Source organism: Wickerhamiella sorbophila, assembly GCF_002251995.1.
Source record: "Wickerhamiella sorbophila strain DS02 chromosome Unknown contig3, whole genome shotgun sequence".
Taxonomy (NCBI): domain Eukaryota; kingdom Fungi; phylum Ascomycota; class Dipodascomycetes; order Dipodascales; family Trichomonascaceae; genus Wickerhamiella; species Wickerhamiella sorbophila.
Genome location: NW_020194004.1, coordinates 900,389 through 925,763, shown reverse-complemented (window position 1 = coordinate 925,763; position 25,375 = coordinate 900,389). Strand labels below are relative to the sequence as shown.

General features: G+C 47.7%; 14 protein-coding genes across 14 annotated transcripts; 5 read left to right on the top strand and 9 right to left on the bottom strand.

Moving 5' to 3' along the window:
• Positions 1 to 31: 31 nt before the first annotated feature.
• On the bottom strand, positions 32 to 610 carry B9G98_02384 (putative cell wall protein SPI1; the record flags this gene model as incomplete). Its single annotated transcript, XM_024808941.1, has 1 exon — positions 32 to 610. The coding sequence occupies one exon, from the start codon at positions 608 to 610 to the stop codon at positions 32 to 34; it is 579 nt and encodes a 192-aa protein (XP_024664709.1).
• A 787-nt stretch (positions 611 to 1,397) lies between these two features.
• Positions 1,398 to 3,281, bottom strand: B9G98_02383 (hypothetical protein; the record flags this gene model as incomplete). The annotated part of the gene is made up of 1 exon (XM_024808940.1): positions 1,398 to 3,281. The coding sequence occupies one exon, from the start codon at positions 3,279 to 3,281 to the stop codon at positions 1,398 to 1,400; it is 1,884 nt and encodes a 627-aa protein (XP_024664708.1).
• A 913-nt stretch (positions 3,282 to 4,194) lies between these two features.
• On the bottom strand, positions 4,195 to 6,120 carry B9G98_02382 (Titin; the record flags this gene model as incomplete). The annotated part of the gene is made up of 1 exon (XM_024808939.1): positions 4,195 to 6,120. The coding sequence occupies one exon, from the start codon at positions 6,118 to 6,120 to the stop codon at positions 4,195 to 4,197; it is 1,926 nt and encodes a 641-aa protein (XP_024664707.1).
• Positions 6,121 to 8,426: 2,306 nt separating this feature from the next.
• B9G98_02381 (Mitochondrial division protein 1) lies at positions 8,427 to 10,067 on the bottom strand (the record flags this gene model as incomplete). Its single annotated transcript, XM_024808938.1, has 1 exon — positions 8,427 to 10,067. One exon carries the CDS (start codon positions 10,065 to 10,067, stop codon positions 8,427 to 8,429), a length of 1,641 nt encoding a protein of 546 aa, XP_024664706.1.
• A 96-nt stretch (positions 10,068 to 10,163) lies between these two features.
• Positions 10,164 to 11,609, top strand: B9G98_02380 (Alpha,alpha-trehalose-phosphate synthase [UDP-forming]; the record flags this gene model as incomplete). Its single annotated transcript, XM_024808937.1, has 1 exon — positions 10,164 to 11,609. One exon carries the CDS (start codon positions 10,164 to 10,166, stop codon positions 11,607 to 11,609), a length of 1,446 nt encoding a protein of 481 aa, XP_024664705.1.
• On the bottom strand, positions 11,606 to 13,117 carry B9G98_02379 (Anthranilate synthase component 1; the record flags this gene model as incomplete). The annotated part of the gene is made up of 1 exon (XM_024808936.1): positions 11,606 to 13,117. One exon carries the CDS (start codon positions 13,115 to 13,117, stop codon positions 11,606 to 11,608), a length of 1,512 nt encoding a protein of 503 aa, XP_024664704.1.
• A 361-nt stretch (positions 13,118 to 13,478) lies between these two features.
• B9G98_02378 (60S ribosomal protein L22) lies at positions 13,479 to 14,075 on the top strand. The gene is made up of 2 exons (XM_024808935.1): positions 13,479 to 13,510; positions 13,608 to 14,075. Exons 1-2 carry the CDS (start codon positions 13,499 to 13,501, stop codon positions 13,986 to 13,988), a joined length of 393 nt encoding a protein of 130 aa, XP_024664703.1. The 5' UTR covers positions 13,479 to 13,498; the 3' UTR covers positions 13,989 to 14,075.
• B9G98_02377 (hypothetical protein) lies at positions 14,024 to 14,776 on the bottom strand (the record flags this gene model as incomplete). Its single annotated transcript, XM_024808934.1, has 1 exon — positions 14,024 to 14,776. The coding sequence occupies one exon, from the start codon at positions 14,774 to 14,776 to the stop codon at positions 14,024 to 14,026; it is 753 nt and encodes a 250-aa protein (XP_024664702.1).
• A 444-nt stretch (positions 14,777 to 15,220) lies between these two features.
• Positions 15,221 to 15,988, bottom strand: B9G98_02376 (Sorting assembly machinery subunit; the record flags this gene model as incomplete). The annotated part of the gene is made up of 1 exon (XM_024808933.1): positions 15,221 to 15,988. One exon carries the CDS (start codon positions 15,986 to 15,988, stop codon positions 15,221 to 15,223), a length of 768 nt encoding a protein of 255 aa, XP_024664701.1.
• Positions 15,989 to 16,097: 109 nt separating this feature from the next.
• B9G98_02375 (mRNA 3'-end-processing protein RNA14) lies at positions 16,098 to 17,828 on the top strand (the record flags this gene model as incomplete). The annotated part of the gene is made up of 1 exon (XM_024808932.1): positions 16,098 to 17,828. One exon carries the CDS (start codon positions 16,098 to 16,100, stop codon positions 17,826 to 17,828), a length of 1,731 nt encoding a protein of 576 aa, XP_024664700.1.
• Positions 17,829 to 17,859: 31 nt separating this feature from the next.
• B9G98_02374 (Males-absent on the first protein) lies at positions 17,860 to 18,750 on the bottom strand (the record flags this gene model as incomplete). The annotated part of the gene is made up of 1 exon (XM_024808931.1): positions 17,860 to 18,750. The coding sequence occupies one exon, from the start codon at positions 18,748 to 18,750 to the stop codon at positions 17,860 to 17,862; it is 891 nt and encodes a 296-aa protein (XP_024664699.1).
• Positions 18,751 to 18,811: 61 nt separating this feature from the next.
• On the top strand, positions 18,812 to 22,264 carry B9G98_02373 (putative ATP-dependent RNA helicase DHR1; the record flags this gene model as incomplete). The annotated part of the gene is made up of 1 exon (XM_024808930.1): positions 18,812 to 22,264. One exon carries the CDS (start codon positions 18,812 to 18,814, stop codon positions 22,262 to 22,264), a length of 3,453 nt encoding a protein of 1,150 aa, XP_024664698.1.
• A 105-nt stretch (positions 22,265 to 22,369) lies between these two features.
• Positions 22,370 to 23,626, bottom strand: B9G98_02372 (Guanine nucleotide-binding protein subunit beta; the record flags this gene model as incomplete). The annotated part of the gene is made up of 1 exon (XM_024808929.1): positions 22,370 to 23,626. The coding sequence occupies one exon, from the start codon at positions 23,624 to 23,626 to the stop codon at positions 22,370 to 22,372; it is 1,257 nt and encodes a 418-aa protein (XP_024664697.1).
• A 349-nt stretch (positions 23,627 to 23,975) lies between these two features.
• On the top strand, positions 23,976 to 25,331 carry B9G98_02371 (Chromatin structure-remodeling complex protein RSC58; the record flags this gene model as incomplete). The annotated part of the gene is made up of 1 exon (XM_024808928.1): positions 23,976 to 25,331. The coding sequence occupies one exon, from the start codon at positions 23,976 to 23,978 to the stop codon at positions 25,329 to 25,331; it is 1,356 nt and encodes a 451-aa protein (XP_024664696.1).
• Positions 25,332 to 25,375: the final 44 nt, after the last annotated feature.

Sequence of the window (25,375 nt, the reverse complement as noted above, 5' to 3'; positions counted from 1 at the left end):
TTGACTATGTATGGCTAGCTGCTTCTGGGTATTAAAGGAGGGAAGCGGCGAAGGCAGCGATGATGGCCATAAGACTACCAACAGAAGTAGCAGCTCCGTTAGAGGGTGCAACGGCGACAGTGTTGGCAGGGTTTGAAACAGTAGCAACAGTGACTGCTCCGTTAGGCGCAGCAACGGTATGAGTAGCACGAGGAGGCGCAGCACCACCAGTGCGTGTAACCACAGTAGCGATAGTGCAAGGGCAGTCAGTGATGGTCAAAGTGCCAGGAGCCGTGAGAGTGTGGCAGACATCGTTAGTGCAGAGCACAGTGGGCTCAGGGCAGTAAGTGGTGAGAGCGGTTACTACCACGGTGCTCACCTCGCACGACTCACAGAGAGGTACGCAAGGGCTTGCAGTGCAAACGGGCTCACTTGTGGAGCAGACAGCAGTGTCAGTGCAGATAGTAGTATTCACAGTTGCAGTTGTTGTAACCTCAGCGGAGGAAGTATTCACAGCTGCAGTTGTTGTAACCTTCGAGGAGGAAGTATTGGCCGGGTCACTTGAAGAGGTAACATTCTGAGCAGAGGCGAGACCAGAAACGAGAGTGATTAAAGTAAGGAAAGTGTTCATTGCGATGTAGTTTTCCCGTCTACTCAACCCGATATGTCTTATATAGTCTTTATTTACATGTTTGCCCCTTGAATGCATGTTTGGCTGCCCTGCTTATGATTATTACTTGATGCATGTACCGAAGCTGTCAATAGACGGGGATCTGGAAGAGTGGCGGAGGGTGAAGCATCGCAACTGCTTCTATCTGACTTGAAAATTAGATACATTTGATTCAAATGGTCTTTGGTGTGATAAATTCTCGCTACTGGTGTCATATTCTATCTTGCTGAGCTCAGGTTCGCACATTCTTTGGGTAGCGTATATGCATGTCTAGAATGCTTGGCTCGATAGAACATACCTCCTTGATCTGAGACAAACCCGAAATGGAGCGGATATTTGAATTATTTGTTTTACCAAATGATCAGTGCATTCCAGAGTATTTTTGCCGCGTGGCTTCAGTTAGATCGAAGGTGAATCAAAATGATAGCCAGAAGTTTATATCGAGAATTCTGCAATTAATGCATTGGGATAACGTAAAATTTGGCACGCTAAACTCGCCAAAAACCATAGTGCTTTCGAACAAACTAGATTTCAGTTTTGTGTTTCTTATTTGCTTTTTAAACTACATCTATTAGTACGCTATTCGGAGTGTTTGAGTGACTAAAAACCCGAGTTTAGCAACAGACCCACATTCCAAGCGATCCGATCCATTTGGAAAGATTTCTGCTAAAATTAAACCATCAAACTCCTTAATCGTAGCTATTTGTTTATTTTACAGCAATGGTAAAGTTGTGAAATCCAATGATGATTAGAACAAAGCAGCAAGCACACCAATAACAGTCAAAAACATGCTGGTGCTGAAACTAATGGCACCGTTAGCGGGGACAACATTATCAGAAACGACGAGAGTGGAAACAACATCAGGTGACTCAGAAACGGGGGCCACGGGCTTTGTGGAGGTAGTCTTGGAACCAGGCTTGGCAGTCGGAACGACAAGAGGTATGGAGGTTATTGTGCAGGGACAGTCAGTGATGGTCAGAGTAGTGGCTTTTGTGACAGTATGACAAAAACCATTGTGGCATATTGTGGTAGGCTCAGGGCAATAAGTCGTGTATGCAGTAACGACTGTAGTAACGGCGCTCTCGGTCTTGCTGCAGACTGTTGGTGCGTTCGCAGAGGCGCTGGTAGGAATCAATTGAGAAGTGCAGAGTGTTGGTGCAGTCATCTCGTAGATATATAGAGAGAAGACCAAACCAGCAATATTGAAAGCAGAGCTCATAACGTCAACATCCGAGCTGAAGCTAATACGATCTGAGCAGGTAGTGTCAAACTCAACAGCTGCGGACATCACCATCTCAAAGCTAAGAGCACCAGAGATATAGTTCTGAACATAGTTCTGGAGGGTAACAAGAGCACGAGCTTGCAGACGAGCTGGATCAGTGCCCTCATGAAGTGTATCAACCTTTGTAGACAGCTCAGCCAAAGCAATTGCAACACGGGCATTGACGGCACTATATGCAGCTAAATTATCATGAGCATTGAACTTAGTTGCATTACCAGGGACATTTCTGAACTCACAGACCAGGGAACCCACGGCGGCAGCGGCGCTGGGTAGGACGCCTTCTCTTACATGTGTATTCACCGAGTCAGCTGCTTTACCAATTGCACTGATCCAATCGCTGAAAACGGTCTGAACTGGGGCAGAACAGCTGATCTCGGGAAGAGTCCGAGTCTCCCAGAGGGCACGGACATTACCAGAAGCGATAGATTTAGCAGATGCCTGTGAAGGGGTGACGATAGCACTGGGGGTAGACATCTCAGCCAAAGAAGAGATATTTACTGAAAGAGATGTTGTGGTAGAAGTTGCGAAAGTGGCGGATAAAGAACTTTCAGTGGATGATACTTCGGCTGAAGAGGCTAACGTGACAGGGGAAACCCGTTGGACAGAAGAGACTGCCACGAAAGTGGAATAGTCGTTAGCAGAAGATGTAAAGGTGGTAGGGAATGCATTTGAAACGGAGGAATTGCCTTTAGTAGAAGGTGCGCCTGTAACGGAAGAGAAGCTTTCAGCAGATAATCCGACTGAGGCAGAAATAGAAATTCCAGTAGAGGTGACAGCGGCAGCGGAAGAGACATTGGCAGAAATTATAACGTTGTTAGAAGAGGAAGCAGTGCCAGGAGATGTGAAAGACACAAAGTTCGAGCCTTTCGTGGAGGGAACGACGGTGAGAGGGAGAGAACCCTCAGCAGATGAAGTTTCGGCAGATGAAGAATCTTCAGCTGAAAGAACATCATTAGAAGATACGGCAGTAACATAGGGAGTTGCGGTGACAGACGCGACTTCCACAGATGTCGCAGCCACAGAGGAATAATTTCCAGCAGAAGATACGCCAGAGAGCAAGCCTTCAGTAGAAGATGCATTAACGGTAGAGGACAAGCCTTCGGTAAGAAACGAGACAACGGCAGAGGGGGACGAGCCATTTGATGATGCGGCGACAGAAGAAGAGTATCCAGCAAACCAGGAGGACGAAGAATTAGTGACCGTAATAAAAGATGTGGCGGTGGTGGCAGAAAAAGAAGTGTTAACTGAGAGGGTGACACCACCTGAAGGAGGTATGGGTGTCACTGGGGAAGTATCTGCGAAGCAGCTGGTGGTAAGTGTGGCGGCGAAAACGATCGAGGTATGCCTCATTGATTTTTGTGGCCCGAAGTGCGATGGTCGCGCTTCTATATACTCAGTACTCCTGTTGCGTGCCATATCAAAGACCACATCTGCAGCATGCAGGACGGTGCATTTGGGCAAACGTTCTTCAGACAAACGGTTAGGCTAACAAAGACACTATAGTCCAAAAAATTATTTAACCATTAACTGAAAATCTTGAAGAACCTTCTCTCACTACCGATTGTTGAAGCACTTTGATTTCTTTCCAATATGTGATTTGAGGACACTTCGCTCACACATTATTATGAGTTTATGCACCTACTTTAAGCATACATGCGGTGACATGGGTCTTGTTTTTAGGAACCTCGCATATCGATTGCTTGAGATTTTACCGCTGCAATCATTTATTTTCTAACCTACCCACTCTTGGCGATCCTTTGTATTCAGTTGCAATGGCATTCTTTTTGAAGCCTGTGCATGGACATCTCAAATGTATATTTAACCGCACTTGACGCGCGCATGCCTGTAATATGTTACTCGGTAATGAGGGCACAAATTTTTAAGCAAATGAGACTTGTTTGAAAGCGCTCGTGAAAATGGTACCCTACTTGTCTCCGTACACATTCCCGATTGAACTTCACAGAATCGGATAAACTTCAAACGGCCCAGGTTGGTTTGTTCCTGCGCATTTATAAAGACACTGAATCCCGATGTAACACAGCATTCCCCTCCTGTCTACTTGGTATAGGAAATATTTCTTAGTAACACGCAAGGTAGATTTGAGGTTAATCAAAAGTTATCACATGCGTAGCGAGATTGGTTTGGATATTATACTACATATTGTTACTTCCAATTAGTTAGTAGATGATCGAACCAAATGGGTATAAAATATAACCTGGAAGAATTCGGAAGTAATCTCCAATGTACAAAGGTGTGGGGAATCTTAGAAGAAAGTGAACAAAGCAGCGAACACAACCATCAAACTGGCGGTCAAAGAGCTGGCGCCGTTGGCAGCAACAATACCGGAATTGCCGGCACCAGGTCCAACAGGAATGCCAGAAACACCAGGAGCAGCAGCACCAGACTGGACAGGAGCGACTGTGGCTTCACCAGCAGTCAAGGTGGGGACCCCGGCAAGGGTGCGTGTGGAAATAACAGGGCTACCGTTGATAGTGACAGTTTCCACAACAGTTGGAACAGCACCAATAGTGTGAGTAGCAACAACGGTGTTGCCGCCAAGAGTCAGGGTTTCGATAATGGTGCGGTGGACAGAGGGCAAAGGAGATGGTGTCACAGCAGTGTAGATAGTGCAGGGGCAGTCAGTGATCGTAAGAGTAGTCTCAGCTGTAGCGGTGTGGCAGACATCGTTGAAGCAGATAGTGGTAGGGCCGGAGCAGTAAGTGGTCAGTGTCTCCACAACAGTGGGAACAACTTTGCAAACCTCACAGACAGGCAGGCAAGGGCTTGCAGTGCAAACAGGGATACATGTGGGGCATGGGATAGGGGGGCATGTAGGGCATGGTGTTTCAGAGGGAGTTCCGCTAGAGGGACCACTGGCGGGACCACTGGGAACTCCACTAGAAGGACCGCTAGAGGGACCACTGGTAGGAGCTCCGCTAGAGGTACCATTGGAAGAAGGAGTGGCGGTCATAGGGCAGTCTGGGGCGAGTGTAGGAGGAATCGGGGAAGAAACACTGTATGCAGCCTCAAGAGAGCTCATAGCAGATCCCAAGAGGACAACGTTGCTGCTCAAAGTAGAGTAATCAGCGCAGTCACCACTAGCAGTCACGGCAGCTTCAAACTGAAAAATCATGTCTACAACTCCATTGAGCAAGTCCTCGATATATTTGGGCAAAGTAGTGTCCGCACGAGCAAAGAGACTGCGGGCTGTGATATCGGTACTAATACTATCAGCACGACCAGCCAAGTCAATCAAGCCACTGCTGATTTTTCCAGCGACGGAGGTCAGTTCAACCAGATCGGGTTTGATATCTACAATGGAAGGAGATTTGGATTTGGCATCTCCGAGGGCGCAGATAACGTCCTCGACGCCCTTCGCCAAATCAAGAATCTTGCTAGGGCTTCCGATCAAAACATCAATGGCGCTCTTGATGCCGGCAAACCATCCGGCGATTGTGTCCTTCGAGGGTGGGGGGCAAGAAACTGGAGGGAGGGGATAAGTAGCCCAGCCGCTTGGGACAGAAGAAGCAGAAGCCCCAGGAGCACTTCTAGAGGGTGAGCCAGAGCCAGAAGCGCTGCCAGGTGCACTTCCAGACGGTGCGGCAGAGCCAGGTGCACTGGCCGAAGCACTTCCAGACGGTGCGGCAGAACCAGGTGCACTGGCCGAAGCACTTCCAGACGGTGCGGCAGAGTCAGGTGCGCTGGCCGGAGCACTTCCAGAGGGTACGTCAGAGCCAGGTGCGCTGGCCGGAACACTTCCAGACGGTGCGGCAGAACCAGGTGCACTGGCCGAAGCACTTCCAGACGGTACGGCAGAGCCAGGTGCACTGGCCGAAGCACTTCCAGACGGTGCGGCAGAGTCAGGTGCGCTGGCCGGAGCACTTCCAGAGGGTACGTCAGAGCCAGGTGCACTGGCCGAAGCACTTCCAGACGGTGCGGCAGAACCAGGTGCACTGGCCGAAGCACTTCCAGATGGTGCGGCAGAGTCAGGTGCGCTGGCCGGAGCACTTCCAGAGGGTACGTCAGAGCCAGGTGCGCTGGCCGGAACACTTCCAGAGGGTACGTCAGAGCCAGGTGCGCTGGCCGGAGCACTTCCAGAGGGTACGGCAGAGTCAGATGCGCTGGCCGGAGCACTTCCAGAGGGTACGGCAGAGCCAGATGCGCTAGGGACGGCAGAGGTTTGGCCCATGACTAGGCCGGGTTGTCCACAGAGAAAGATTGATGTAACTAAGACAGTTCTCAAGTTCATCTTGAAGAGGTGAGTTACTTCTGAGATTTCTCCTGGCTTAAATAGTACTCCAAGTAGCCATGAAGAATTTCTTTTACCAAGATGTACATACCTGCGCGTCCCCTTGCATCGCGCCAAGGAGCTGACGACATCTGCCCTTTTTTTCTGGTTCTATAGGTATATGGTGAAATTCTATTGGCTTACCAAGGTTTGATCTCACCTTATGCCTTGTTATTCTTGTTATTGGTGTCAATTTGGACCACCGAAGCCCAATTGGCGCATCTTTCGCAGCTCTTCATCTGAGACCTCTCGCAGTGGCAAGGGTATTATAGTTGCATATAGCCCCCACCACATGTTGCTGTTACCTGTGAGAAAATACATAGCATTCGAGGTTAGCAATGAATGGATTTGACCGAGCAAGTTCTGTCAGAGTAGCCATGGTAGTCTAGCTCTGCTTGGATATCTTGCTTTCGAGGCAATCGGTCTGATTTCGATATATGACTGAAAAGGTTTATTATTACATCCCTGCATGCTTATAGTCGCCTCAAACTCTTAGCGAGTGAGCGCACTCTTCTCGATCTAGAAACCACTCGGTTGGAAATGACCACCTGCGAGCATGCTACCACACCTCGATGGCTTCGTTTCCTCCGCGAATTGGTGATGACCTTGGTGTCGTATTGTATGTGTATATAATTCCGGGCGGAATCAAGTTGCTTTTCGGTCACCTTTTTCGGAAATGCGTATATGCATGCTGTGTATGTCAGGAGATCGCGTAATGAGACGGTTTAAAAAAAAACGATACTCTTGGTAGATTTCTATGATACTTTGTGTTCTGAAGCTGAACACACTGGTCTCCAATTGCTCTTACGTCTGCGTGCACGATTCAGTTCCCAACATGTGTCGTTTTATGGTGATATCTACCCCGGAATGTTGACGCCTGCCCTGCAGGGAACATAGAGCGTTGAACCTCCATAATATTAGTTCTCTTGGCACCATATTGCCCAACTAATTTGCCAAGAGTGTGCATATTAGTTGATTAAATGTATTTCTTCTTTCTCGTGACTTTAGAAGAGGATCCGAACTGTTGAAGACAGCACTAGGCGTTAGGTAGCGATAGCTTGTTTACATAGCTACTCATACCTACCTGGGCTTTTTTGAGCGTAACCTGGCCTGAAGTTGCTGCAAAGGCTGATATAGCGTACAGTGACTTTTTTTTTATCTTATGCAACGGCTTGCTTTTGTACTACAAAATGGAGTTTTTCTGTAGTTACTTTGAACATATGTGTTCTACTAAATAACAACGAAAGTATTGTTCCCAGAGTGTGAAACATATCTGAATTTACTAGTATAAATGCTAAATTGACCCTCGTTTGCTGTAAACATCGCTAGATAAATATTTTTTTCAAACTATCAGTTGCCAAACTATCAGTTGCCGTTTGCTCCGTCCTGTCGGTTAACCACGTTCAGCAAATAAGCGCTGGTCCCTCGTATAGAATGTTTATAATGTATATGTTTGTTTGCAATAAGGAACTCCGCGTCCGCTTGTTCAATTCAACGACTCCAACACAGCCAATTTTTGAAATATGTTCCTATCCACTCTATACCCCTGTCTATTGTACTAACACCTCTCCTTATCGACCCCTATTACTAAGGCCCAACCTCACGGAGAAAATAGAGTTTGCTCGGCTCTAGGGTTGGGGTAATATCTACCACTAAGATCGCATCGATTGAATCATGTAACCAAGTTTGTTCATCAATACTCCTCGTCTACGCTAGACTTGTTTGAACGCCAACCACAAGCAAATTGAACGAACCCAGATAAAAAGAATGTATATGCGTGGGTCTGTTCGTCGTGGTTTGACTACCACCATGTTCTATACAACCATGGCCATTGCAGTGTTGACAGTGGCAGCTCCTCAGGTTCTTCCTTGCCCGGTTCCTCGCGGTGTTGGGGCCGATAGCGAAGATAGAGGAAATAAAAACTGGGATAAGAGCGTTGTTGTTGAGGAAAGCTGAAAACGCTGCTTTCTTGTAAATTGTTATTTATATTTTATGTATAGTGTACAGTCCGATTTTTTTTTTCACCACGGTTTTTTAGCAACTACTGCAATGTCTTGTAGGGAATCGATTCAAAGTAGAATTTTCTTTGTACTAATGGTTATTTGGTTACGATTTTCGCCGTCTTGCTAGGGACCGCTCTTCCACTTGTCCGATAGTTGAAGCATACACATACTAAATAAGGTTCATAATGTTTAATGCAATATATGTTAACAAGCCCAAACACCAACATCACCAGATGTTTGGCCACCGACAAGATATCCCTTTTGCTGTCGAACAGCAACAACAGGTGCTGCATCGGCTTCAGTGTCGCCAGGACCACAGGTCCACTGGGCTTTCGTGTGGCGATCGTAGACTTGGATGATGGGCTGGCCGGTTGCACAAACGATCCTTGTGGCATCAAAGTGCAATGAAGTAATACCAGAGGAGTAATTGAGTACATCGATGACAGAACCAGCTCTCAAATCCCAAACACGTACGGAGTTGTCAAGAGAACCCGAGACAAGGTTCACACCGTCGAACTGCAAGCACGTTACAGGACCCATATGTCCAGCCAGCGTCCGCTGGACTCGTCCTGAGCGCAAATCCCACAGTCGTACAATACCATCAGCCGTACCGGTTGCTAAAGCGGCGTCAAAGTTTTGTAGCGCACCCACGGTTCCAGCCGACGCCCAACCCTCGCTTGGACGGGTCCACAGAACGTCCAGCGTCTGTATACAGCGGCCAGAGTCAATGTCCCACTGTCGTATAGTCTTATCATTGGATCCTGTAACCAAAGTGTTGTCATCGAAATGTAGAGTAGTGACAGCATCTAAATGACCGTGTAACGTTTGAAGCTCCGCTCCTTCAGATATATCCCAAAGTTTCACCATAGCATCATTAGCGCCTGAAACCACCAGAGGTCCTTCCACTTGCAAGCACTGTACAGCTGCATCATGTCCTTCGAGAGTTAAAAGCCGGTCGGAGCTACCCAAATCCCAAACCTGCAGCCGGGGCCCAGTAGCAGCAACGAGGGTACCAAAAGGTGTATCAAAATCCAACATTACCACGGAATCACTTCCGGTGTCGAATTTAGTGATCGTGTCTCCAGCAGCGTAGAATTTTTGTAGTGTGGGGACAGCGCGTTTGGGCATAGACTTTCTCCGCGTTTTGGGTATTTGCCGAGGCAAGTCTTTCAGGTCCTCGGGATCAGGAGAGCCATTTTCTATCATTTTGGAGTCACCGAGTCTTCTTTCAATGCGGCGCTCTTCCTTTTCCAGGTCTGCAACCTTGTCGAACACGACTCTACGCAATTTGTTCAGCTCCGCAATACGCGCATCAAGTTCTTGGATCTCGTAGGTAGCAAGCTCTTTGCGAATGGCGCAAGACTCCAAGTCCTGATTAGGATCACCGGAGTCTGCCGACTGGGTTGCAACGAATCCCTGATAAAGCGAGTAGGCGGTTTGGGGAGCAGGAAGTGATACTAGCAAATTGTCAGGAAGCGAGGTGGTCAATCTAAACCGAGTAGCATCGGTAGTTAAAGACGACTTCACAATTTCCGAAGGCGAGGTACGTGCCTGGAAACTAAACAAACGCTTTCGAAATAGTGGGCCCGACAAATCCTGCATCGCCTGCTGGTACGAAGGCGCAGAGAGTTCTCCGTAGGTGGACGACAAGGCAGAAGCAGTCGTCGCAACTGTCCTCGACAATCTTGTGAGATTATTGTTTGTGGCTGTCACCACAGAAGAAAATGAGTCTTCCATTCTCAGCCAAATCACCCAGGCAAGATGTAAAGAGTAAGCAAAAGTTGGGTCGGTTGAGGGTCCATGTCTTCCAATCTTCGAACCATTGATACGTGTTGAAGGTTTCATATAATTCTTATTTCGTCCATACAACCTCATATATGGGCCCATTGGGCCCACCTAGTCGACACAATGCGTCGCTCCAACAACGGATGATTCAGCGTCATGACTCGAAGGGTGATTGTCGTCAGTAACCGGCTGCCAGTGACTACCAGCATTGATAAGAATGGACAGTATAACTATGAAATGTCTTCGGGCGGGCTGGTATCTGCGCTGAGCTCACTCCATGGCGATAATTTCATCTGGCTTGGTTGGCCAGGGATTGGTGTTCCACAGGAGGATCGGGAATCGGTCTCCAGAGATTTGAAGTCATTATTTAAGAGTGTGCCTGTATTTTTGAGTGACGAATTGAGTGATCTGTACTACAATGGGTTCTCTAACTCCATTATCTGGCCTTTGTTTCACTACCATCCCGGCGAGATGAACTTTGACGATGAGTCTTGGGAGGCGTATACTTTGGCAAACAGACTATTTGCTCAGGCAATTGCCAACATTTACCGGCCTGGTGATGTTGTGTGGGTACATGATTATCATTTGATGATTTTACCGGCGATGATCCGTGAAGAGATCGCAGTCAAAACACGTGAGCCACTTTCATCCGTGGAAATTGCTTTCTTTTTGCATATTCCCTTCCCCACTTCAGAAATCTACCGAGTACTGCCTGTGCGTCGCGAAATTCTACTTGGTGTGCTACAATCGGATTTAATCGGCTTCCATACCTATGACTACGTGAGGCACTTTTTATCGTCTGTGTCGTCTATTTTGAAGCTCGAAACCACACCAGTAGGCATCAATTATGATAGATTTGTCTCTGTTGGTGTATTCCCAATTGGCATCACGCCATCAAGATTCTTGGAGCCCTTAAAAGAGCCCTCTGTTCTTAACAGAATCAATGAACTCAGAGCGAAGTTTGGGCCTGTTAAGATTTTACTGGGCGTGGATCGTCTAGACTATATCAAAGGGTTGCCCCACAAGTTCCATGCTTTTGATATTTTCTTGTCTGAACATCCGGAGTGGGAAGAAAAGGTTGTGCTTGTACAAGTCGCAGTTCCCTCGAGACAAGACGTCGAGGAGTACCAAAATTTAAGAGGTGTCGTCAATGAACTCGTGGGTCGAATCAACGGAAAGTATGGAAGTATCGAGTTCACGCCCATCCACTTTCTTCACCGAAGCCTTGACTTTAAGGAGCTTATAGCTCTCTATGCCATGAGTGACGTTTGTATTGTATCCAGTACACGGGACGGCATGAATCTTGTGGCATATGAGTATATTGCTTGCCAAGAGGAACGAAATGGACAACTTATCTTATCTGAATTTGCCGGTGCAGCTCAAAGTTTAAACGGTGCTATTATTGTGAACCCATGGAATATGGAAGAGATGGCAGAAGCTATACATACAGCGCTAACAATGAGCGACGAAAAGCGTCAAGAGACACATGGTATGATGTTCCATCATGTATCAAAGTTCACTACGCAATTTTGGCTGGAGAATATCACCAAAGAGATCAATCGCATTGAAAAAGAGAAAAAACTGCAGTTCGAAAAGGATTAAGTGCGTTTGCTCCACAATTGCTCTGCCTGTTCCAAACAGGTTCTATTAGCCCGCATTTTGTTCATAGTCTCCATGTATTCGTCACAGGGATCAGAGTCATAAACAATGCCACCGCCAGCTTGCAGGTAAACTTCACCATCCTTGTATAGCATAGTACGAAGAGCAATGCAAGTGTCCATAGTATTGTCATATCCCCAATGGCCAACTGCACCAGCGTAGACACCACGGGTTTCACCTTCCAGCTCACTGATTAATTCCATTGCACGTACTTTGGGAGCACCCGAGACAGTTCCAGCGGGGAAAATTGAACGGAAAGCATCGAACCGGGTTTTATCGGGTCGTAGAACACCAGAGCATTGGGAGACAAGGTGGGATACGTGCGAGAAACGTTCGAGTTTCATGAACTGGTCAACGCTGGACGACAGAGGGTCACAAACACGATTGATATCATTGCGAGCCAAATCAACCAGCATTACATGCTCGGCCCGATCTTTGATCGAGTGCAAAAGCTGATTAGCAAGTTTGTCGTCCTCTTCAGCGGTCTTTCCGCGAACCACAGTGCCAGCAATAGGGAAAGTGACAACCCGACCCTTTTCCAACTTCACAAGACACTCGGGGGACGCGCCAATGATTTCAAAGTCCAAAAGATCCAAGTAAAACATGTAAGGTGACGGATTAACTGTGCGAAGATGACGATAAATATTGAACGGATGCAGATCAGTGGGGTGTCTGACTCTCTGTGAGGGGACAGCCTGGATGATGTCGCCCTTCATGATATGGCTCTTAAGGTCCTTGACGTGCGATTCATAGCCACCCTGACCAATGTTTGATTCGTAGTTATCGTTTGGAGTAACGGGTTTTTGCGGAATGTGGTATTCTGGACCCTGGAGCAGATCAATAGTGTTGGCAATAATCTTACCAGCCTCAGCATAAGCAGAATCAAAATCAAACTCTGCAAGGGGCTTGTCGGTATGGATATTGTGTACGATGTGAACTCTCTGGAAAACGTTGTCAAAGGCAACAACCGTGTCGAAGAGCATAAGTACAGACTCGGGAATTTGGAGATTATCTTTGAGTTCACGAGCGGTTCTTGGCTCAAAGTACTTGATGCAATCATAGGAAATATAACCAACAGCTCCACCACGGAAAGGGGGCATTGAGTCGATCTGGGTAGCTGGTTTATATTTTGCCAACTCCTTTTCGAGCTCATTGAGGGGATCAGTAGCTCCATTCTCGTATCCTTTGCCTGTGCGAATCAACTTACGAGGATTGGTACCCAAAAAGCAGTACCGCTGCAGTTGTTCACCGTTGAGAGCGCTCTCCAAGAAGAACGACGGCTTTGCATCAGGACTACTAGGGCGGGCAATGTTCAAGTATGCACTCTGCGGAGTCAAAGAGTCTGCTAGAATTGTTTTGTGTACACAGAATGTGTTCTCGAGCCCACCTGTCTCGGCGATCTGAGCAGCCAGAGCTTTCAAAGTCTCCAGACTCGGCTGGAGTTCAGTCATTATGAGTCAGATTAATTATCTGGGGCAGCCGGTTTATATTGAAGGCCGGTTGATATTTTGGATATAACAAAGAATTGAAGAGCCCGAAAATCAGCATTCAGTATGAAGTAGGCTTGAAGTTAGCTCTAGTGAATCAATACGCTAAATAAACAAGGCAAGTGGACCTGGTTTCGCTGGGCGGACGGTCTATACCAGAAACAGTAAAATACAAATCAAAACAAAATATGATCGAATTTATCAATCGAATTTATTAACATTATACTCGTTAAAACTTTACTGGAGCGAGAAACTAGGTCAGGATGGCATCTTAGGGCTCAGCCCTATTACGTCACATTTTCCAATACATGCTAGCGACTCAGACGGTAGAGTGTCAACTTACCAATGGCTCCAGTGGTACGTTAGCTCGCTTTGCTGTGTCTCGTTACACCAATCGGCTGGTCCGGTTACAAGTTTCGGGTCCGCAAGCGCAGTAGGCAGATGCTAACAACAGAAATCTAAGAAGGCTTCCAAGCAGGCCAAGAAGATCGTCCTTGACGCTACCAACGCTAACGCTGAGACTCAGATTTTCGATGTCGAGGCTTTCGTCAAGTACCTCAAGGAGCACATCAAGGTCGAGGGCCGCACCGGTCAGCTCGAGGACAAGGTCACTGTTGCCTCCTCCGGCAACAAGGTCACCGTCACCTCTACCGTCAAGTTCTCTGGTAAGTACGCCAAGTACTTGACCAAGCGTTTCCTCAAGAAGAACGAGCTCCGTGACTGGCTCCGTGTTGTCGCCACCACCCGTGGTGTCTACGAGATCCGCTTCTTCAACCTCTCCGCCGATGAGGAGGAAGAGGAAGAGGAGGAAGAGGACGAGGAGGACGAGGAGTAAATGTAGCCTAGTTTCATTGTTTAATTCACCTACTTTTAAAGATGCCGGTAAACCCGTATCATGTATCGCATATTTTCCAGTTTGTACGGGTAATTCTGCTCGACTTCTTGAGGGGTTCGATACCATTCAGCGTCTGAGCGGTAAACATGCTCCCACGAGTCTCTTTTGAAAGTATAGTCGAGGAAAAATTGCATGGGGAAAGTCTTGCCGTTGACATCGACAGTGGAGTACGAGCCCGCACTCTCAATAATGACAAAAAGCGTTCCTGGCCGGCACTTGGCTGTGAGGGCAGCTAAGAACTTTAGAGTGCCGGCTTTGGACTGAGTAAACAACTCGTTTGTAGTGAACAGCGACGTGATCACGTCGAACTCGGCAGGATTAAACGGAATTCTCAATGCGTCGTCGTTGATTATTTTAACCTGGGTGCCTAATGCTTGAGTCAAAGGTTCGACAACTGGTTCCCAAACTGCGAGATCAATCACCGTCACTCTCACGTTCGGGAAGTTACTCAGAGCAGCAATCTCAGCACCTGCACCCCCCCCAATACACAGCACATTAGATTCCGGAGCGAGTGCCTGGCCAATGGCCTCGTACTGCTTGAATATGTGCGTGTAAGCCAGAGCTCTAGCCGGCGACCAGCGCACAATGTAGGCTCTGAGTCTCTCTGGAGAATTGAAGGCCTCCTCGTAGTTTCTGTGATACAGGGCTTCTTTGACCAGCTGGATATTGGTGTTTAGCTGCGGATCAGCCAGCGTCGCAGCATAGGCGTTTGCAAAAGCTTTGAGCATTTCACTTGGCCAGATCTAACAAAGACTCTTCGGGTTAGGAAGAGCTTTGTAATATTGCGAAAGACTTGATTGAATGACGCTCAGAAGGGTCTGTAGCTAAGTAGAGTTGTGACTAACAATGAGCCAAATTGTCGCTCTCAATCTAAGCCATCACCAGCTATGGCACGACGTTCGAGAACTTGATTTATTCGAACTGGAAGCCTGCATAGGCACGCCACCGAAGAAGCTGCATCCGGACGATGAGAAAATCCAACCCGAAATAGTCCTCGTCAGCTATTTGAAAGAGGACTGGTCGGTGGCTCGTTGGGCAGTAGCGTTCGAGGAACTTAAAAAACAGCTTGGGCTGGACTCAGAACCCAAAAGAGTAGTAATGGCGATGATAACCGATGATTCAACTGTGGTATACTACTTGGTGCATAACGGGCTTGTGGAACCGCGAAAAAATTAGCCCAGGGTCCAGGGAGTCCAGGGAGTCCAGCTGGCAAGCCAATTGGACAGGTTGTACTCTGACGGGCCCGGTTCTACGATGTTTGTGAACTCAAGGCTGGGGATCTCTGTTTTGAGGGCATCGTACTTTGAAATGACCGTCTCTAGAGGTCGTTGAGGCAGTCCGGGCAGCGTCTGTAAATATATATTGGCCATTAAGAGGAACCTGGCTGGATCAGGTTCCTGGCCCAACATCCTTGAGCATAGTTGATACACCTTTTCGCCAAGAGTCAAGATCTGCATGGTTTCTTGGCTCATGGACACCATGGCTTTGCGATTACGGTCAGCGGCGAGGGCGTCAGTGTGCGTCTTGTTCAGCCCTTTCTCTTTAGGCGGTTTCTTGCTATGCTTGATCCCTTCGGATGCACATCTTTCTGCTGCATCCTTTTGCAATTTCATAGCAACATTGTACTGCATCGGGAATGCAATCGCCTGAGAAATTTGAGGGCGCGTAATCGTTTCGTAGTTTTCCTTATTGCAAAATAGCGTCCAGTAAGTCAGCGTGGTTGCTCTATCTAGATTTGCAATCAAGGCAATAGTTTCTGCTCCTAGCTCGCCAACATTGTACCCCTGCTGGCTCAGATAGTGCACAATCTCCGCGTATCCGCTAATCGCACTCGTAGAGTCATCGTTCATTAGACACGGCAGCCGCTGCTCCGGGGATATGTGAATGTTGTTACTATAGACAATTTTCACAGGAACATCCGCAAACCTCGTGATCCACATTGCCGCTAAGCATTCAGGGTCAAAACTTGGACTTTGTTCGATCCCTGACCACACATGCAATTTCATCTTCCACACAGTCAGCAGACAGAAACTCGGTCTCAACCTCAAGATGGCTAAAGAGAGTGCGCCTCCTAAGCGACGGAAACTAGCACAAGATGTTGTAGCCAAGCAGGAAGAGATTTTGCGGGAGCAGCGATTTAGTGTGGATGCGTTCAACAAGCTGCTGGACGAGTACAGGGTCAGTGAACAACTGTCTGAGTTATGGGAGACCTACGATCGAATGCTGGTTGTATTTCCGCGAAGCGGCGAAGTTTGGACAAGCTATGCTAAAGATCTTATGGATAAAGGTGAATTAAAGCGCCTAGAGAAGCTTTTTTCCAAGGCTCTGCCGATTGTGCCCTATGTGCCCCTGTGGAGCACGTACATTGCTCATGTTCAGCAGGCAACTGCCGGCAACCCCGATGGTGCTGCCACTGTTTCTCAAGCATATGAATACACACTGGATAAAGTCCAATACGACTCCCAAAGCGGCCAGATTTGGGCCCAGTACATTGACTTCCTGGACGGGCTTCCTGCAGCGAGTTCGTGGGAAAAGCAACATAAAATGGACGAAATGCGTAAAGCCTACCGCAGAGTGGTGTTTTTACCGGTAAGCAATATTGAGCAGCTTTGGAGAGCTTATAATGGATTCGAAAACTCGGTCGCTCGTACCGCTGCGCGTAAGTTTATCGACGAACGATCGGCAGGATATATGCATGCTCGAAGTGTGGTTAGAGAATTGGCCAATTTGACTAAAGACCTGAATACGACAACTCTGCCGGCGCCCAGAGAGTTCAATGATGCTGAAAAAAAACAGCTGACACTTTGGCGGAAACTGATAAATTTTGAAAAATCAAACCCTCTCACCACCGACAATGAAACCGTGCAGGCACGCGTTTTATACACTTTTCGGCAAGCGCTAATGTCAATGCAGTTTTTCAGTGAACTGTGGTTCGAGTATGCTGCGTATTGTGAGCAGATCGGCCAAACAACTGATGCAGTTGAGGGTTTACAGCTCGGCCGCGAAGTCAACCCCGATTCTTTCTTTTTGACCAATCGCTTGGCGGAGCTTTATGAGGAAAAAGATGACTATGATAGTCTGGAGAAAGTCTATCGTGGTCTGATTGCTAGCCTGCAGAACAGGTCTGAGATCGATGGTCTGGCTGTCACGGTTGCCTTTTCAGAGCTAGTTAGGGCTACAAAGAGAATGCAAGGTATCGAGCGGGCCCGTGAAGTGAGCAAAGAAGGACGTTTGTTACCGTACGCTACTTTTCATATTTTTGCAACACTAGCAGAACTCGAAAAGCAGGCCGGTAGCACCGAGATTGCCGCCAGGATTTACCAAGTGGCCTACACCAAGTTCCGGGATGCACCACAATTTGTTAGGACCTATCTCACATTTTTATTTGAGGCAAATGATACACGGAATGCAGAGGTTGTGTTTGAGAAAGCTGCATCCGATTTTTCACCTGCCCAGTTACGATCATTATTTGAACTCTATCTGCAAAAGCAAGCGTCTTATGGCGACACAAGTCTTTTGTCCAGACTTGAACAGCGCTACTGCGAATTGTATCCTGATGGTCACCCTGTAGAGCTCTACAGTCGTCGATTCCGCTTGTTTGGCGTCGACCCTATTGGTGAGGAGCTACATCTTGAGGGCCCCGCGCCCACATCACATGAACTTATCCCAGTGCCCCAGTCTATTGTGGACCTAGCTCAGCAATTACCGCCTGAAGAGAGCTATGATGGACCCGAAATCGATATGAACAGGCTTATTGAGATCATTGTAGAATATGCTTAATTACCGCCCGGAGCGGTGCTATAAATAAAAACTAGACTATGCCCGACTCGTCAAACGCCGGAGGCAAGCGATGGCTGGTGGCATAGTCGAATATTTTGTCAACATCAACACTAGTTCTGCCTTTTACTTTGGATATGGCGCCCATATGCTGGAAAGCGGCAACCACATCACTGGGCTCAATTCCCGTTAACATGGCGAGTTCTCGAAGCGAATGCATATTTCCGGCCTCCTCGGAAAGAAACACTCGATATATCTCGCCACACCAGTATGCAAGGTATGTTTTCTCACCATGGGCACTGAGAGGCAATTCAGGAGAGCCCACCTCACCTTGTTCCCTTGTAAGACGATACGAGAACCCAATCATTAGTTGACCCAAACCACGCCGTTGGAAGGGCGGGAACGTTACGATACATGCCAGGTTGTAATTGAACCAAGGGTGTCTTTCTTTTGAGAAAAAGCCTGCAACCAGCCCGCTGGTTTTATCAACTACTTCATAGATCAAAAACCCATCCATAGCAAAACAAATGGACTTGGTCTCCAAGAAAAACTTGCCAAATAGCGATAAACATTGCATATACAACTTCTCGCTCTCGCTGCGGCTCGGGTCAAGCTCGTAAATGCTGCAAGACTCTGTGTCGTAGACCTTTCTTCCTGGACGCTCACTGTCCTTATAGCGACAAAAAGCTGAATGAGAATCAATATCAGTACCAACAGACGTGTACAAAAAGCATTTCGGGCATATCCAGATATCGATTTCTCGCGTCGGGTCAACTTTCTGTTCACTATCCAAAACACCTTGCCACAGGGATTTAGGCTCTTTGCACCGGTAGGACTTGGAAGATTTGCTCTCCAAATCAATATAACCGCGACTTTCGTACCAGGGTTTTATTTTGTGAGGCCCATAATGGACAAATTGTATCATCGACGACCCCGTTGAAAGCGATTATCTCAGCTGAAAAGTTTCCCTTTAAAATAATTTTTACATGGCCAAGTACAGGGTCAGATTCAATGATAAAGCTCGAGCGGGAGCTGTGGCTCGACGCAATGAGTTGAAAAGAAAGCGTCAGAAGCAGTTTCACAGAGATGAAGAGGAAGGAGAGCCTGGGGATATGCCAGAGACCACGGCTGATCCCAACGCTCAGGTTTTACTGCCATTGACAGACGAGCAAAAAGACCAGCGTAAACGCCAATTACACGAAGATTTGGTAACTGACAAGAAGATGAGCTCGCTCAAGAAAAAACGACTAGACAAGTACATTGACCGCCAAGTCCGCCGTCAAGAGCGGGACGAGATTTTTGCCAAGTTGGCTGCATCTACTGTGAATACCAGTAATTTCCAGAGCTTGAAGCGACTTGGTCAGAAAGGCGATTTAGAGAAAGAGTTTGCCTCGGAATCCGAGCGTGAGGACCAGGATCAAAGTGAGAGTGACAGCGAGTCTGATACGCAGCCAAAGTCGACGTTTGTTGATTTTCGACCATCTGCCGGAGGGTTTGGATTCCAAAACTTGCCACAGATTAAGAAAGCTGCGCCTCAAAAGCAGAAGAAAGTATCTTGGCGCGAAAAGTTGGGTATGTCTGCCGATACCGACGACGAACATTCTGAAAATGAGACCGATAGTGAGTCTGAGAGTGATTCTGGGAGCGATTCAAGTGATTGTGAAGAAGCCAAACTAAGCGACGACGAGAGCGAGTCTGAAAAGAGTGGAAATGACGAGGCCAATCAAGAGGAAGAGAGTGAAAGTGAAGAAGCCGAAGCCAATGAAGAGAACGAGCAGAATTCGAAATCAATAGGTGCTCAGTTCAGTAATTGGGCTCATAGCCTAGAAAAACACGAGAGTTTGCCAACCCCAATTGTTGAAGGCTACAAACATACCCCCAGAGTTGAACCTCAAGAGCCCGTACAAGATTTCTCAAAGGGCGGTCAAACGCGGGGCAAGACGTTTTTCGTAAATGTCGAGCGACCTGAAGAAATTGACCAATTACGTCTGAATCTGCCGGCATTAGCTTGCGAACAGCAGATAATGGATGCAATCCACCACCATGATTGCGTCGTTTTGACCGGTGAAACCGGTTCCGGTAAAACAACCCAGGTCCCACAATTTTTGTACGAAGCAGGCTATGGATCTAACGACAGTGAAACCCCAGGGATGATTGCCATCACCCAACCTCGGCGAGTGGCTGCTGTATCTATGGCTGAGCGTGTCTCTGTAGAGCTCGGAAACCATGGGCACCGCGTTGGCTATCAAATCCGATTTGATTCTCAAACCGGCCCAGATACAAAGGTTAAGTTCATGACGGATGGTGTACTGCTTCGTGAAATGTCTTCAGATCTTATGTTGACAAAGTATTCTGCAGTCATAGTTGATGAGGCCCACGAGAGAAGTGTCAATACAGATATCCTGATTGGGTTACTGAGCCGTATTGTCAAGCTTCGACGTGAAGAGGGCAAGCCCCTCAAACTCATTATCATGTCCGCTACACTCCGTGTTAGCGACTTTACTGAAAACACCACGCTTTTCCCAACCCCTCCACCAATTGTCTCTGTTGAAGCCCGCCAGTTCCCAGTCGCCATGCATTTCAGTCGTCGCACCACGCATGACTACGTCAATGAAGCCATCTCTAAAGCTATCAAGATACATGAAAAGCTACCCAAAGGTGGTATTCTGATCTTCCTGACTGGTCAAAACGAAATTTCGTTCGCTGTGAATCAATTGAGAAAGTATAGTAAAGAGCCAACACTCAAGCCGGCTCAGGTCCGTCTTTCTGCGAAAGAAACAGTGATGGAAGAAGAAACGGTTGATTTCGATCTACCCGAAGACGAAACAGACTACGACGATGATAACAGTGATGAAGAGAGTGAAGAGGAGGGCTTTGAAGAAGAGTACGATGGGGAGGAAACAAAACTTCATGTATTGCCCTTGTACTCTCTTCTTCCTACCCAGGAGCAAATGAAGGTGTTTGAAAAAGTACCCAAGGGCACACGTCTCTGTGTTGTTGCTACCAATGTTGCAGAGACCTCACTGACGATTCCCAATGTGCGTTATGTTGTTGACAGTGGTCGTGCTAAGCAGCGTGTCTGCGACCAGGAGACTGGAGTACAAAAGTTCAAGGTTGGCTGGGTGTCTAAGGCTAGCGCAGACCAACGTGCTGGTCGTGCTGGTCGTACTGGCCCAGGACACTGCTACCGCCTTTACTCCTCGGCGGTTTATGAACGCGACTTTTCGCAATTCAGCGCGCCAGAAATTAGCCGTATGCCCATCGAGGGATTGGTACTCCAAATGAAAGCCATGGGTATCCATCACATTGTTAACTTCCCATTCCCAAGCCCTCCACCCAGAGAGAGCCTTGCAAAAGGTATTGAGCTCCTTCAATATCTTGGTGCATTGGACAAAGAGATGCAGCTGACCGACTTGGGTAAACAGATGAGTTTATTCCCCTTGAATCCTCGACATGCCAAAATGCTTTTAATTGGAAACCAACATGGCTGTATGGGATACGTTATTGCAGTTGTCGCTGCCCTATCCGTCGGTGACCCATTCATCCCATTGTACGAGCTATTACCGCCTCCTGTTAAACCAGTCGTCAAGAGCGATGACTCGGAAGATGAAGAAGAGGAGGAGGAATTCACTGTTGAGGAAAAAGAGCGTCAAGATAAATTACGCCAACGCTTCAACCAGGTTAATGGTATGTTCTCTGGACTGGATAAAAAGAGCGATGTTATCAAGGCGCTTGCTGCAGTTGCAGGCTATGATTTTGCTAATTCCACATCTGAATACTGCAAAGAAAATTTCCTGCGTAGCAAAATCATGACAGAAATCACCAAACTTCGTCAACAATTGGCGTATCTTGTCGCAAGCACTACGCGGCCCGATGCGATAGAGTCCACAACACAAGCGTTGTCAAAGCAGCTTCAACCTCCTACTAAAGTTCAACTTGCAGCATTGAAGCAGATTGTTACAGCAGGGTATATTGATCTGATTGCTGTGCGAGCCGATAGCATTGACGATTCAGCATCAGTTGGCAAAAAGACGTCCATTATCAACCATCCCTACATCACTTTGATGCCGGGCCCTGAAAAGTATGCCTATATCCACCCTGGAAGTGTGTTATCTCATCTGGGCAGTCAGCCTCCTGAGTTTTTAGTGTATCATGCCTTGACAATGGGTGATGCTGAAAACGCTAAAGTTCGTCTGCGGACCTTAGCGGATACTACAGCTTCAGCAATTTCCCATATTGCTGCTCAAACCCCACTTGTTACCTATTCCAAGCCTTTGGGAGGAGCACATGCACCCAAAGTTTTATCGCCCACCAAACGCATTGCGTGGGTCGTACCCCGAATGGGCGCCGCTATTGGTTCTGGCGGTGTGGGATGGGACCTGCCTGCTCGTAAAGTGACACAAGTCAAAAGAGGTGGCGAGTGGTGTACTGTAGATTAATTATTTAAGAGTGTCCTTATACTAACATTTCCAAGTTGTAAGTGTCCTTAAACGCATTTCCGAGTTGAGAGTGTTCTTAAACGTATTTCTGAGTTGAGAGTGTCCTTAAACGCACTTCCAAGTTGAAACTGTAGTGTCCCAAGAGCTTGTGGCAACCTCTGACCCACAGATGGCCATGCCACTGATTCTTTGACGATGAGGAGTGAACTGAGAGATCCAATTCTCTTTGAGGAGATCAAGAATGTTCACAGTGCCATCTCCGTACCCCACAATTACTAGACGGCCAGACTCGGAGAGTGACATAGCAGTTGGCATACCAAAATTCCCAACTTCAGAGACGATTGAGTTCGTACGCATATCAAACAACAGGATAGACTCTCTATTTCCAGCCACGATACATTGTCCTTCGGGGTGGAACTTCAAGCCATTCAAGGGCGAAGCACCTGCCGAAGGGAATGTCATTATTGATTTGGGCTGTCTGCTATCCCAGACTTTAAGCTGTCCATCGTCAGCTGCGCTAGCCATGATAAAATGAGAGTTCGGGTTTGTCGAGAGCTCAGACACAGTGGCAAAATGCTCATAAGACCGCATAATGGACTCCCCCGTCAAAACATCCCACATCCCGCAAGATCCATCTGCAGCTCCAGAACCAAAAGTATACTCATCTACAAAAGCCTGACAAGTGATTGCAGTACTGTGGCCATACAGAGTACCCAAGTGCCGCCTATCTCTACCAATGGCTTTCAAGCCTGAAGATTTGGGGGTTTCTGGAGAGAGCTCTAGCGGGAGCACGGGGTTTGCGCCGACTACACCGCCAAACAATTTGACACCTTCGTTTTCGATATAGACGGCATGGTTCTGTTTGAAAGGGTACGGATCACGGTGTTGGCCGAGTAGAGAGTAGAGGCGGTCGTTCACAGAGTACAGATCAATTGTGCAGCTCAGACCACCAACGGCGACGATTTGACCATTTGGTGGCGTAGCAATACTAAGTGTATGTCCTTGAGATACCTTGAACGCATCAGTTTTGAGTCCTGTCAAAGCATCCCATACTACGACTGTGTTGTCCTGGCCAACTGTAGCCAGCATATGGTCACCTGTGGAGATTTTCGTAGAGCACATTGACAATACTTTGCTTTTGTGGGCCCGAAGCCGTAGTTTTTTACGCAGTTTCACAGGAGGAACATTGGTTTGCAGGGCAGCGGCTGTCTTCAATGCCTTGACATTTTCATCCTCTCTTACCTCCATAAGTAGGTCTTGCAGCTCTTTAATATCTCTCATTTCCTTCTCGACATACTGGGCTCTATCAGGCAGATCTAATCGAACATACGAACTGGGCAATTTGGGACGATTGTGTTTCATGTATGATGGTGAATTCATAACAAAGGTGGCATAGGAACTTGGTGAGAGGAACGATGCACAAAATAATGACTGAGATGATGAAGAGTGAAATAAGTAATCATACTACTTTGGTGATAATTTGTTTAAATCCGGAGTATGAGGCCACTTCAGCCTGCATATGTGGGGTACCGCTATTACCGCTATTACCGCCCAAAACGTTTCCAAAACAAGCCATTTCACAGCAAGCACCAGAATTAATCCACAGCCAAAGAATTGATATACCGGCTCTATTTCCCGTTCTTTTCTATCCACTTCGGTGATCGCTCACCACAATATAAACCAGCCCGCAGAGATTCTGACTCATCACCACATGGACGAGTTCTACGCAGACTATTTCCAGGCTCTTCAGCACCATCCAGTTGCGTCGAAAGTCTTAGAAGACAAGGTTCTTCCGGAGACGACTGAGAAGGTGGGTGTTGCCGACCTGAGCAACTTTGAGGCGGTGACGTCGGTGATTGAAAAGCAAGCAAACGGGGCCTATTCCGAATCACCGTATGCCCTGTACCATGACTTGAAGTTAGCGACTGGCGCGCAACTAATCAAACTTACAATTGGCAGCGAGCCTTATGGTCATATCCATGGCTTTTTTCGGTACGCCGTGGATTTGTTATTGCGAGAAGCCGCTCGCTTCTCTCTGCAGCCTCCGTTGGGACCTCAGGACGCTGGTGACGCGTTTTTGCGATCTATAGTAACCAACTTTGAACAGATTTCGACAGATGTCGACGAATACTATGGCGAGGCTTACTATGTTGTTTCTCAAAGTGGACCCCTGTTCACCTCAATCACCGGTAAAGCCTCTATCGATCCTCGTGAGACAGAAGTTCACGGTACTGTACATACCTCCAAGCTTCTTGCTCACGTGAACAGTACTCCAGAGACTATTTTGGGCCTTGTTTCCAGTACTCCAAATAATTTCCCTCACCCAGCGGTTGCACCCACAGAACTTTTGTCTACCTTCACTGCTCCTTGTGATACACCACTTGCTGCTACGCGGTTTATTGAAAACGATGCCTACAAGTCGTTTGCTCCTACACACGATGATGAGGGTGCGTTGGTGGATGCGACTGAGTCGGTTGTTCAGTGGCTTGAGCGGGCAGGACCCGCCAAGCAGCCGACCCAAGCTGCAGTGCCGGTGTCCGCGCCGGTATCCGCGCCAGTATCGTTGCCTACATCAGCTCCAGAGTCCTCTTCTCAAACCCCTGCAACGGTTCCTGTTGGATTCCCCAGCCCTGCACCCAGTGTGATTTCTGAAGAGAGCGTGTTTACTGGACGCGAGCTTGATCAGACCTCAGTGCAAGCTGGTATTGATCCTCTAAGTTTACTAGCGTGGACTCCTGCTAATTTTATTGACGACGACGAGCTGCAGGCAGCTGCCGACGGAACAGAACTCAAACTGGCTGCTAGATTGTTGGCTGAACTGCAGTTCCGTCAGCGAGAACGGCTGGCGGCCCCCACGACTGATATTGATATTAGCGACGATGAATGGCGAACTGCTTTCAAAGCTCAAAATGTGCTGGCCCGGCTTGTCGCAGAAGCTGGTGTTTCTGCTGATCTGGGCGCGCGGCCCTCGACCAAGTTGCCGGTTTTGATGCGCAATTACGCCGGAACGTTGCCTACCGCTGAGCCAAAGCCGCAACGCCTAGCTCAAATGCCTCGTCGACGATAGCTGTTTTACGGCAAGATTTATAAATAAAAGAAATAGGGCTATGG